Source organism: Canis lupus, chromosome 8, assembly GCF_048164855.1.
Source record: "Canis lupus baileyi chromosome 8, mCanLup2.hap1, whole genome shotgun sequence".
Classification (NCBI taxonomy): domain Eukaryota; kingdom Metazoa; phylum Chordata; class Mammalia; order Carnivora; family Canidae; genus Canis; species Canis lupus.
The window spans coordinates 25,043,284-25,056,176 of record NC_132845.1 but is presented as its reverse complement, the minus strand read 5'-3'; the positions used below and the strand labels follow the sequence as shown (position 1 = coordinate 25,056,176).

The window sequence follows — 12,893 nt, the reverse complement described above, 5'->3', positions numbered from 1 at the left end:
AATACACGAATAAAATCCTATAAGAATCTTTATGTTCCATTGAGAGCCTCTTGTTAGGACCGATTATAAAAGATTTGCACATTATAATCATAGCCCTGTTAGCCATGGAAAGGCAGTATAACTTAAATATGGCAAATGTGGTCAACCACTGCAAAAAAAACCTACAGAAAATATCAGGCTGGTAGATGTTTCCTCAAGCTGTGTTCTGTTCTGCACCAAGGGATTTTCAAATATTATTATTGTTATTATTAATATTATTATTGCTATCACTGGAGCAATTAGTAAGTATCCCAGTTTAAACTTAACTACTTTATTTCTCTCCTTTCAGATAAAGGATATTCTAAATGTGAAGGAAAAATATCCTCTGGTTTATGTTTAAAAGAAGATAGATCAAAAAGTCCCAGGAATGATTTCTTTTGAATAACATTTACAGAACTCTTACATGGAATTAGATAATGTTGAGTAGGTAAGAATCAGAGAATCAGGGTAATGGTTCAGATTTTCATTGAGCTTGCCACCACGAGGGATCTGCTAAAATCAGAGGTCACTTGTCTCAACATTTAACAATTTTTGATAATCTTCAATAATATAAGATTAGGATTTCGGTACCCTTGATATATGAGAAGTGTGGAGAAGGTGATACTCTGAAAATTATGTCATGTGGGCATGTGTTTACCACCTTATGAGGTGTTATCAAAACCCCAGGGGCATTTCTTTGGCATCAGATATAATCCCTAACTAATACCTCATCTGCCCCAGGAAAAAAATCATTTCATAAGAGGACATTTCAAACAAGCATTACCTTTCCTACATTATACTCACTTATTTTATGCTTTCTAACAAGACAGCATCATGTATTTTATGGCAAAATAGATACACCATGTTCTGTCCTTTCATCAGATTATTTCATGTTACTGAAATCATCACATTATAATTATAATTTAGGAAAGCATCGAGGCATAGGGATGAAGTATATGGTTCTGGTTTAATTGTATATAAACAATTTAGTATTCATAACGTTGCTTCATTTGCTCGACTTGTTGATATAACTATAGTAAATTGATAATGGAAGTAACAATCTTAGATATTTCCAAATAATATATTAGCAGAACTGCTACTATGAATTTTATATAAATTTTCAGTGGCAGTTTGGCTGAACTGGAGCATGGGTTAAGTTTAGCTTACCTACCCTGCTAACACCTCTAAAAGGCCAGAGAACTAATTTTCCTGGGGCATTATGCAGCCTGGCAGGTGGAGGCCAGTCTTTTGAAACAAGTGTGAAGTATTTGCTAGGTCAGAGATCAGGATGACCTTGGAGTGCTGAAGTTTTCCAAGTCTCTATCAGCTAGATAAATGGGCTTTATTTTGTATGAGAGAGAGGGGGGCGGGGGGAGAAAGGAGAAAGGATGTTTTTGCAGTCTTAGAAAAGAGACCTAGCAATTCTAGGTTACAGGCAGACATTTGGAATTCAGTGGTGTCTATCACCAGCATTATGTGTCAGTAAAAATGAAGATCAAAGGTTCTAGAAGAGGAAAAGGACAAAACTGAAGAGGAAATAATTGTGGGATAATGAATAGTATGAGGGCATATTCATGTTAACTTGAAACCAGTTAGTATTTTTCCATGACACCCAGGTATCTTTCTAAATGAACTTTGTAAAGTACAGTTGAATAACCTTGAGATTTAAAGCTCCATGATGTGATTTTGAATACTGATGGAATTTGTTTAAGCACTGTGATATTTCTTCTGCCTTTCATTTCTATTTTTGCCTCCTTGATGCAAAATAAAATTTATTTTCTGTACAGAGAAATCAATATTTTTACCATTTTGTTTTTCAGCTATTCCAGTAAATTGCAATCAACATTAGTTACAGTCTTTAAAGAGATGTAGTAAGAATTTGAACACAATAAAATAGAGATACAGATTAGAACTTTGGCAAAGTACCTTTGCTATTGACAAAAGCATTTGTCAGGGACTATGGCTGTGTCTATATTGTGCTAAAAACCTGATGAAGAGGAAAAAAAGCATCAATAGGTTTTACCTTCTGTCTATACAAACCAAACAAATGGTCTAACTAATAGCTATTGTTTTAAGTGAATGGATTTGGTTTACCATTGTGAATTTTATTCCATTTAGAAATATATTTAATTAGCATTTGAATATTTAATACATATATACTTGGTAAAAATATTGTACTCTTGAGTTCTTTTTTAATAATTAGTGGAATCTGATACCTAGAAGACTAATGATTCTGGAATAAAGAAAGACCTTGTTACAGTATATAAGAAACAATTTCAAAGCACACATTTTTTTGTTGATAATACTTATGTATTAATATCCTCACATTTTTCTCTTCTGTGAGCTAACACGTTTTCTTATTTGTGTGCTTTCCTTTTAGAAACTGCCAAGTTTTGGACCTTATCTTGAGCAGCGCAAGGAAATCATAGCAGAGAACAAGATTAGACAGAAAGAACAAAATGCAGGTTTTCCACCACTTGAGAGAAAGCATTTTATCCCCAAAAAGCCTATACCCACCATCAAGGTAAAAATTAAGCCGTATATATATTTTACTGCGTAAATATACAATGTAGCTCAGTATAATGTAAATGTTTATTTACTGTTTAAATTTATCACTTATTTTGTTTAAAAATATCGTGAAAGTTTTTTTAAAAATCTGTGTATGGTGATAGGGTAGCCTCTTTTATTTGTATATTTTATACTTTTTAGAATACTTTCAAGTATATGTTTCATGGAAATTTCTGTATGTATTAAATGGGCTAGGAAATACTATTAAGGTCAGTTGTTTGTCTTCTCATAGTCATTTTAAAATTATCTTCATCTACAATTAAATCCAAGAGATATATTAGTTATGTAATACAACTAAATTATTAATATACAATATACTATCAATTTGGACAAACTTTGTCTGGTTCAGGCTCTGGAAAGCCTGTATGAACTGGGGAGTCAAGAGACTATTTTCTGGGTAATAGCAAGAATTACCATTCAAATGGAATTGTGGGTGTGTTGTTTTTCTTGATTCTCTTTTCTTGAACTTTTTATTTTGAGAGAGAGGCAGATTCACATACAGTTGTAAGAAATCATGCAGAAAGGTCTTGTCCTCAGTTTCCCCCATGGTAACATGTTGCAATTATCACAACCAGGATAATGACACAGGTACAATCTACTAATCTTATTCAGATTTTTAAATGTTTTATTTGTATGTGCATGTCCATATGTATGCAAACATGTGTGTTTATATCTGTGCAATCCCACCACATGTATAGTTTCCTCTTTCCACCACCACAGTTGGGATACAAGACTTCCGTCACTACAAAGATCCCTCAGATTGCCCTGTCGTAACCACGCCTGCTTCTTTCCTGCCCACCTTCCCCAAGATGGAATTGTCTTAATGAAAGAAAAGGGAGGTGTTATAGGACTCCGTTCTCTCTGAAATCACCATCACAGAATGTGGTTTCAGTTACGTAGTCTTCTCTATTTAATGACAATCTCCTCCTGCATTTCCATTTTCTGTTTGAAGCATTAGCTGAAAAGCTTGCTCTTAGGACCTCTCAGGGGAACCTCCCAGAAATTCATCTTTAGCTGTCAACTGGGAATTAGAGCCCTTAAAAAATCTCCTCTACCTAGGAGAGAAAAAAGGATGTGTCCTAGTCAAAAGCAGTGGGGTTTACACTTGCTGTTGCAAAATTTCAGTGATTCAGAGTTCTGAAAGGAAATATAGAAGTGTCTGAACACAAATTCTACCAGCACTTCAATACCATAATTCCAAATAAAGTGAACACTTGGGACATTTAACAGCATAATAGCCCCAAATACTCTCTTGAGCTGTTTCCTTTACATTATTTGTGTGCTACTAACAGAATGAACTGGACACTATTGATAAAGAGAAGACCAGATCCTTCAACTCTTTACAAGCCTCCACCCTCCCACGTTTGGCAATGATTATCACGTGATTTGGGGTTAAGTGAGAATTGTCACACTCCTATCTCTCTTCTAAACTAACTTGAATTAAATGTAATATCTCATCTTTTCCATACATATACAAAAAGTAAAAGAAAGATACTATGTATCTTTGAAGGAAAAGAAGTGCAAGGTGATTATAAGAGCATTTTGACTTTTTCTAGTCTTTTATTCCTTCAGGGAATATATTAATAGCCTAGAAGCAAGACAAAAACAGAACAAAGAAAAACCTACTAAAGTTGAATTCAAACTGGTCGATCACTAATCCAAATAAAATATCAAACTCAGCAGAATTAAATAAACCAAAGAAACATCTGAAGTCAGGAAAGTAAGTAAACATTTTTTAAAGTATCAAGGAGGGATAAGTCTTATTAAAAATAGTGCAAGTTAGGGACGCCTGAGTGGCTAGGTCAGTTAAGCATCTGATTCTTGACTTTGTCTCAGATCATGATCTCAATGTCTTGGGATTGATATTACTGGGCAAAGTTAAATTCTTCTCTCCAACATTCTGTAGTTTCATTTGGTTTTTTCTAATGTTAAAAGTGCAAAGAGTAATATAAAAATTACCCATAATCTTAAATCACTGTGAAAGTTTAGATTTATAAAATTCTAATCCTTTTTATATATAAATACAAGATATTAAAATAAACATAGACTATTCTTACATTTTGTACATGAAAACTCCACAATAATTTATATATCATTTTTATGTCAAAGTAATGGTTACACAGTATTTTATAATATGAACTTATTAACTTTTTAAAAGTAACTTAGAGCCCAGAGGGCACTGCGCTGGTTCTGCAGAGAAGGCAGGCAAACAACCCAGAGGCAGACAGTGTGGAAACAGTGATCTGAAAACTGCCTGGGACACACAGTAGGGGAGATTATTCCCTTTTCTCAGGGAGAGTGCTTCCCTGAGAGCAGCAAGCATGGAGACCCCTCTCTGAGGACAAAGTTGCTGGCTGGTGCCATGTTCCTCCACACCCACTCAGCATAAACACAGAAACATCTGCAGTAAACAGCGCAGGTCCAAAACTCACTGCCTAACCTATTTGCACCAGGTCCCACAACCTCTGTGCTATGACAGTACTACCGTCTTGGTCAAGTTTGCCTCAGTCTCCACATGACAGGTTCCTTCCCCAGAAAAGCAGCAGAAACTCTTACCCACACCACATCTCCCGACCAAAGAGTTCGGCAGGGCTTCAGTTCTAATGGAAGTCGTATGAGGTATCATTTAACAAGCAGACCAGAGCACACCTAGTTATAACTCCCTGCACTCTGGCCAAGGACTAAACACTGCCCATTGCAGGGAAGGAAAGCCTCTGCAGAAGACTGGCCTAAAGGATAGAGCAGCCAAAGCACAGCAGTAGAGTGCACACAGCACACACCAGAGACCCTTTTTGAAGCACCAGGCTCTGGACACTCTATGACCTCTTCTTCTTAAAACCATTTCTCTCAAGAGCAGGAAAAATAATGGGCTTTTCTAACACAGAGAAAAGGGCAGAAATGGAGAAAAAATGCCAAGATCGAGGAATTCATCCTAAATGAAACAACTGATAAGGTAATGGCCAGAGACCTAATTGAAACAGACATAAGTTAATATGTCTGATGGAGAGTTTAAAGCAATAATCATAAAAATACTTGCTGGGCTTAAGAAAGAATAAAAGACTTCAGGGACACGCTTACCAGAGAAGTAAAGGAATTAAAAAAACAATCAGTTAGAAATGAAAAATGCAATAACTGAGATTCAAAACAGACTGGATACAGTGAGCACAAGGATGGAAGAAGCAGAGGAATGAATAAGCTATATAGAAGATAAAATAATGGAAAATAAGCTGAAAAGAAGAGAGAAAGGATGATTATGGAACACGAGAATAGATTAGGAAACTCAGTGACTCCATTGAATGTAATAATATTTATATTACAGCAGTCCCAGAAAAAGAGAGAGAAAAGGGGGCAAAAAATTTAGTTGAGGAAATAATGGCTAAAAAAGTTCCCTAATCAGAGGAAGGAACCAGCCATCTAGATCTAGGAGGCACAGAGAATTCCCATCAAAATCAACAAAAGCAGGCCAACACCAAGACATATTGTAATTAAATTTGCAAAATATAGTGATAAAGAAAAATCATTAAAGAAGGAAGACAGAAGAGAAGAAGTCCCTAACTTACAAGTAAAGACAAATAAGGTTAGCAGCAGATCTCTCCACAGAAACTTGGCAGGCTTGAAGAAAGTACCATGATACATATATTTAACATGCTGAATGGAAAAAATCTGCAGCTATTAAATATTCTATCCAGTAAGGCTATTATTCAGAAAAGAAGGAGAGATAAAGAGTTTCCCAAACAAAAACCAAAGGAGTTCATGACCACTAAACCAACCCTGAAAGAAATATTAAAGAGGACTCCTGGAGTGCAAAGAAGAAACTAAAAGTGTGAAACAGAGAAGATCTCCAGAAACAATGACAAAACACAACTAATAAAATGGCACTAAATACACACCTATCATTAATTACTCTGAATGTAAATGGACTAAATACTCTAATCGAAAAACATAGTGTGTTAGAATGGATAAAAAAACAAGACCCATCTATATGCTGCCTGCAAGAGACTAATTTTAGACCTAAAAACAACTGCAAGCTGAAAGTGAGGGGATGTAGAAATATTTATCATGCAAATGGACACCAAAAGAAAGCCAGAATAGCCATACTTTATATCAGACAAACTAGATTTTAAACTAAAGACTATAATAAGAAGGGCACTATATAATAATAAAAGGGTCTATCCAACAAGAAGATCTAACAATTGTAACTATGTATGCCCCAATGTAGGAGTACCCAAATATATAAAACAGTTAATAACAAACATAAACTCATTTATAATAAGAAAATAATAGTAGGGGGGCTTTAATACTCCACTTATAGCAATGAACAGATCATTTAAGCACAAAATAAACAAGGAAATAGTGGCTTTGAATGACACTGGACTAGATGGACTTAACATATTATTCAGAACATTTCATCCTAAAGCAAAATTAAAAAAAAAAACAAAAAGAAATACTGATTCAAAGGGGCACCTGTTTATAGCATCATTAACAATAGCCAAACATGGAAAGAGCACAAATGTCCCTTGACTGATGAATGGATAAAGAAGAGGTGGTACTTGGAATGGAATGGAATATTACTCAACCATCAAAAGAATGAAATTTTGCCATTTCCAATGATGTGGGTGGAGCTAGACAATATTAGGCTAAACAAAATAAGTCAGAGAAAGACAAATACCATGTAATTTCACTCATATGTGGAATTTAAGAAACAAAACAAACAAACATGGGAGGGGAAAAAAGAGAGGGGAAAAGCAAGAAACAGATTCTAACTATAGAGAACAAAATGATGGTTACTAGAAAGGAGCTGAGCGGAGAGAATGGGTTAAAGTAGGTGATGGGGATTAAGGAGGGCAGTTGTTATGATGAGCACCGAGTGTTTTATGAAGTGTTGAATCACTACATTCTACACCTGAAACTAAGATTACAGTGTATGTTAACTAATTGGAATTTAAATAAAATCTTGGAGAAAGAAGAACAAGTAACTTATTGCTGAACCTTTAAGTTATTTCCAGAATTTTATACAAATAATGCTATTATAATTATCACTGCATAAAAATCTTTGTGTAGACATCTTATTGTTTTCTCAAGAGAACATACAGATGAAATTTTAGGCCTTTTGATATGTATTACCAAATTGCTCTCCAGAAAAAGTGTGCAAATTTATATTCCGCCAAAAAATATAGAAGGGCCCATTTTTTTAGACACCCATCAGCAATGGATTTATTTTTAATTTTAATCAATGCAACAATAAAAAAAATGTTTAATCTTTTTCTTTAATTTTGAATGTCTAATAATAGTAAGATTGGCATGTTTTTATATATTTTTGGACCATTTCTTCTTTTGTGAATTTACTTCTCATTTTTTGACCAATTTTCTGTTGGAATATTTATCATTGTCTTACAGATTATTTATAAGCTTTTTATATATTACCATTTGTCTCATAACTTGTAGTGTTATATATATACATACAGCAGCTTTAACTTTATGTAATTATAGCATACAAAAGCTTATCTTGTGATTTCTCTTTTTCTTTATTTGCTTAGTCTAAACTTTTTCTACTGTAAGATTATAAATATTCACCCCATCTAGTTCTTTTAGGATTTTCATATTTACATTTGACTAATTAATCTAAAATTTTTGTTACTTTAAAGTATCAAGTATGACCATAGCTTTATTTTTTTTCCCAAAAATACAATCATACCAAGATCTCAATATTTGATTTTAAAATATTTGATTTTAAGTCTCTCAAATTATGACTCGGTGACCAAATGTATCATAAATTGCATGACTTGCTTTACATTCAAGCTTTTAACCTCTCAAAATTTGTTTAATGATAATGATGTCTGTATTCATCTCTCTGCTTCGTAATTTCTATATCCTCTCCCTTTATAATTAATATAGACTTTTCCTATATGTTGACTCAAACATTCTCCATCACTTTCTCTTTTCTATACTTCAGACCTGGGCCACTCACTATTCTCTGGATATCTCCATCTAGACAGTCTAAACAAGGAGCACAAAGGCCATCACACTTTAAACTAAACTGATTATCATTCCATCCAAACTGCTCTCCATCCTAAGTTCTGTGCCTCAGGGAACAACATGGAGGACCACTCTCTTTCCTAAGCCTGAAACCTGAAATTCAGCCTAGACTCTGTCCTATTGCTCATCCCATTGTCAATGGGATCATAAGACATTCACTAATATGTATCATTTTTATCTCTCATGTCTCCCTCCTCTTCTGTCCTTTTCTTCCGAGGAGATCTTAATATGGTTCTTTACACATTCTTTCATGGAATTTTGAAATATTCTACTAACTGGCCTTCTTTTGTCATTCTTACCTAATACACCTCCAACTGTTATGAGTATTCTTTGAAAAATGCAAAGCTGATTTTTTTTTTATCTTTTACTTAAGATTCCCACACCTTAAGGTAAATTCCTCAGCATAACCTTCACACCCTTTATATTTTAGCTTGTCTTGGCCTGAACAGCTTAGTTGAGTGGTGAAAAATAGAACCCAGGAGGTGGTAAATTGAAGAATTAATAAAGTTTGAAAAAGTAAGAATAAGGTGTATGGAATACTCTTTTCTGAACAAGGTGTATGAATATATTATTTTCTAACCTTGAACTTGATCAGAAGGAAAGTGACAGGAAGAGAAAATAGGATAGAGGGAAAGGTTGATTTTTTAAATTATTATTATTATTTTTTACTTGTTAGGATAATTGAGGTTTGCATGAGTCCATGTGCTCTGAGAGAAGAGCTAAAGCTACCAGAAAGGGTGTGATGCTGGAGGCTATATCTTTGACAAGTAGGTTGGGGATAGAGTTCAGATACTATATTAAGTCATCTTGCATTAGAGAAAGGACATCTTTTATGATTTTCTACCTACTGCATGCCATATACATTTATTGAAACCGAATTTATACTTACCAGTATCATTTTCATATGTAGCCATGTTTAAAGAAAAAGTTTTAACCTGTTTTCATTCACCGAAATACATAGCAAAGTTCATAGGATTTTCATAGATTACATTTATAGAGGAAGAGTTTCCTGACAGCTACTCTGTCCCACTGCCTGGGTTCAAATTATGGCACTACCATTTTGTAGCTGAGTGAACTTACCTCAATTAGCTAATCTGTGAGACAGAAAAAATAAAAGGGTCTGCCTCATGGAGCTATAAATTAGGTAATGTATGAAGTGCTTTTAGCCTGCATCAAATATATCTTAAATAAATATTACCTACTATTAGTTATGTTAAGAATGGACAGGTTGAAGGAGGTAGTAGGTTAAGGTGACTCTCCATTCGCATTTTGTTCAATAAAATTAACTCAAGAACTAAAGTAAGGATACATAAAGCTCTGGAGGCCAATCAAGTTGGAAGTTTTGAAGAAGTCCATATATTTTCCAGAGAATCTTTGTTGCATGCCTACCATAAGACAAGCAATGTGCTAAGAATTAGGCATCTATTATATAATAAATAAAGTGACACAACCTCTGTCCTCATGAGGCATACTGACTAAGAAAGAAACAGGTATTAAGCAAAGAATTACACTAATAATATAAAATCATATTTGTGATACAAAATATATAGGAAAAATGCAGGATGTATAGAGTCTCTTTCATAGAGGAAGACCTAGTTTAGACCAAAGAAGCAGAGGAAGGCCTCTCTGAGGAACCGGTATTTAAGGAGCCCTATGAGGTGGGTAGGGATTAGAAGGGTAAGGAGAAAAGGAAGTTTTAGGAGATCCATAATGTGGTCCTGGATTTGGTGGGTGGCCATGGTTAAAGAGACAGAAGAAGGGACAAAATTGATGATGTCATGTTAATTCTTCTAAAACTTAGTGATTGTCATTAGGTATTGAGAGATGAGGGGCAAGTAAGGAATTAAGAATAAGGAGACCAAGACAATTAAGTTTTTTATGGTCCCACTAACTGAGATAAAGAAACGATAATGAATCTGGGTTTTGTTCTTAGTGTTTTTAGATGTAATGGGTTTTTTTTTTATATGGGATGAAAGTTTAGAATTGAGCATGTTGAAATTAATGAACTCAAGCAAATCAGGGACCTATGCTGGAGGATATAAAAGAAAAAGAGCTGACTTTCTGACTACCTACTGTGTGCTAGACACAAGATAGAAGCCTGACATCTATTTTCATAATTATTAGCTTTGCACAGTGGCAGTATCGTAGCCAATGGGATTTATCCGAGGCGCGATTATTGCTATTTTCACAATTATTATTTAACCTAATACCCTACATGGGAGAAGGAAGTTCTGGGGAAACAAATGAGAAGAACTGAGGGGATAAAATAAAGGAGACTATCATCAGAAGGAAATGATGAAGGAGGATCTTAAGAACGTAGAAGTGTCCACAGGTCTGAAAGCAGTCCTCATCTCAGCAGCGATATCTTGTATTGTTTCCTTTTATCTTTCACACATACCCAACCGCTAGTTTGCAGGCGTTGTCATATTCACTCACCTTCATTTTGTCATTCATCTAACAACTAGTAGTGTACACCCACCGTGTTCCAGCACTGATATAGTCACTAGAAATTCAATAGTGAACAAAACGAAAGCCCAGCTCTCATGGCTCTTACATTTTAGTAAGGAGAAACAGACAAACGAGTAAGCAAGTGAATGTATACTGTGTCAGATGGTCACAGTGCCAGGAAGAAAATATAGCAGGATTAGGAGAATAGGAATTGCTAGGGAAGTTGGTCAGGAGAGGCCTGCCTGATTAAATGGCATTTGAGTAACCACTTTAAAGAGTGAGAGAGTAAACGATGTGGATCGATACTTTTGGGGAGTGCATCCCATTCAGAAGGAACAGAAAGTGCAAAGGCCCAGAAATAGGGAAGTCTTTGGCAGGAAGCCGTTGAGGTTTTTTAAAAGGAAGAAAAACATGATCTGACTTAATTTTTCAAAGGATCATCCTGTCTGTGATGTTGATACAAGATCCTAGATGGGCAAGGGCAGAAGCAGAGACTGGTCGGAAGGCTGTTGTAACAACCCAGGCAAGAGATTGGCAGGAGGGAGAATAAATACTAGATAATGTCAGAAGGCCTCGACTCCATTGTTTGAAATGAAATGATGGGTATGAAAGTATTGTACACAGCATAGTTCTGTTCAGACGTAAGGAGCCATGGTTATTGTTATTTTCATACAAGGTCTCCACCCCCCTGCCCATTATCTCAGACCCCATCTGGATGGTGTAGCTCTGTGGTTGTTCAGTCCTCATTGAAATGAACAGCCACCTTCCCTTTAAGAGCCAGCTCTGTGAGTGTGAATGAGACATTGCTTTCTGTGCTTTTGTTTTCTCCTACCACACATACCCAGGCACGCTATGTACTTCCCTCTGTTGCTTTCATTGCTTTTATGTTTTCCCTATGGTGTTTCTTCTGTTCTTGACATACCATTTTTTCCTTCTTCCCTTTTTCCTGGGGGGCCTGGGCTGTCTGTTTTCATGCTTAATATTTTCTCTGTCCACCCATCTGTTTATTTTAGCTTGTTTCTTCCCTCCTCTCTGCTGGCCTCTTTATAGATTCCTCTGTTCAATAGTTTAAACTCCATGACACTGCTTTGTTTATCCTTTCAGCTAGCACAGTATATTATTCCCCATCTGCTACAGAAAGAGCCCCAGTGCCCCACAAAGTTAACTAAGCCCCTCTTGTCTGAACAAGTTTTTCAGTCATGCATTCAAGTTTCTAATCTACCCCATCTTCCCTGGTTATGAGTGTGACAATATTATTTCTAAGCAAGCCATGCTCAATAGATCTCATCTTTTGTTCTTTTTTCCTTCGAATGCCTCAGATAAGATTTAATGGTCTGTTGCCTCAGAGGTAGGCAGTTTCAATATCAGTCCATCAGCAAGTATTTATTGAGTATTTGCTATGTGACCAGCAGTGTGCTAAGGACCAGGTTTATATCCAAAGATGTAAAACACACGGCCCAAGGCACAGGAATTTTCCTGATCTCGGTGGAGATGTAGCACTAACATGTATTTACTATGCACTTGCTGCAATCCAGGAATTGTGCTAGAAACTAGGAATACAACATGAATTTTAAAAAGAAAGACATCTATCCTTATGGAGCTCATAGTCTAGCAAGGGAGAAAGACACATGTTAAAAATTATTTACAGTTCAATCAAATATGTACAAAATGCTCTGGGAACACAGAGGAGTGAAAGGGATTAGTTCTGCCTCGGGTAATTGTGGAAAGCTTCACAGAGATGGTGATATTTAACATGGAGTTTAATAAATTAGTGTTAATTAAGCAGAGAATTAATAATAAAAGCTAATATTTATTGAGTACTT

At 35.4% G+C, this 12,893-nt stretch overlaps 1 protein-coding gene and 1 pseudogene across 4 annotated transcripts in view; both read left to right on the top strand.

Moving 5' to 3' along the window:
• Window positions 1-12,893, top strand: part of DPYD (dihydropyrimidine dehydrogenase) — a 790,677-nt gene that overhangs the window by 765,641 nt on the left and 12,143 nt on the right. For all 4 annotated transcript variants that reach the window (XM_072834642.1, XM_072834646.1, XM_072834643.1 and 1 more), the window contains one exon: window positions 2,399-2,542. In XM_072834642.1, coding sequence (XP_072690743.1) covers window positions 2,399-2,542 — 144 coding nt within the window. The remainder of the gene's footprint in view (window positions 1-2,398; window positions 2,543-12,893) is intronic.
• On the top strand, window positions 10,745-10,868 carry LOC140639269 (U4 spliceosomal RNA; annotated as a pseudogene).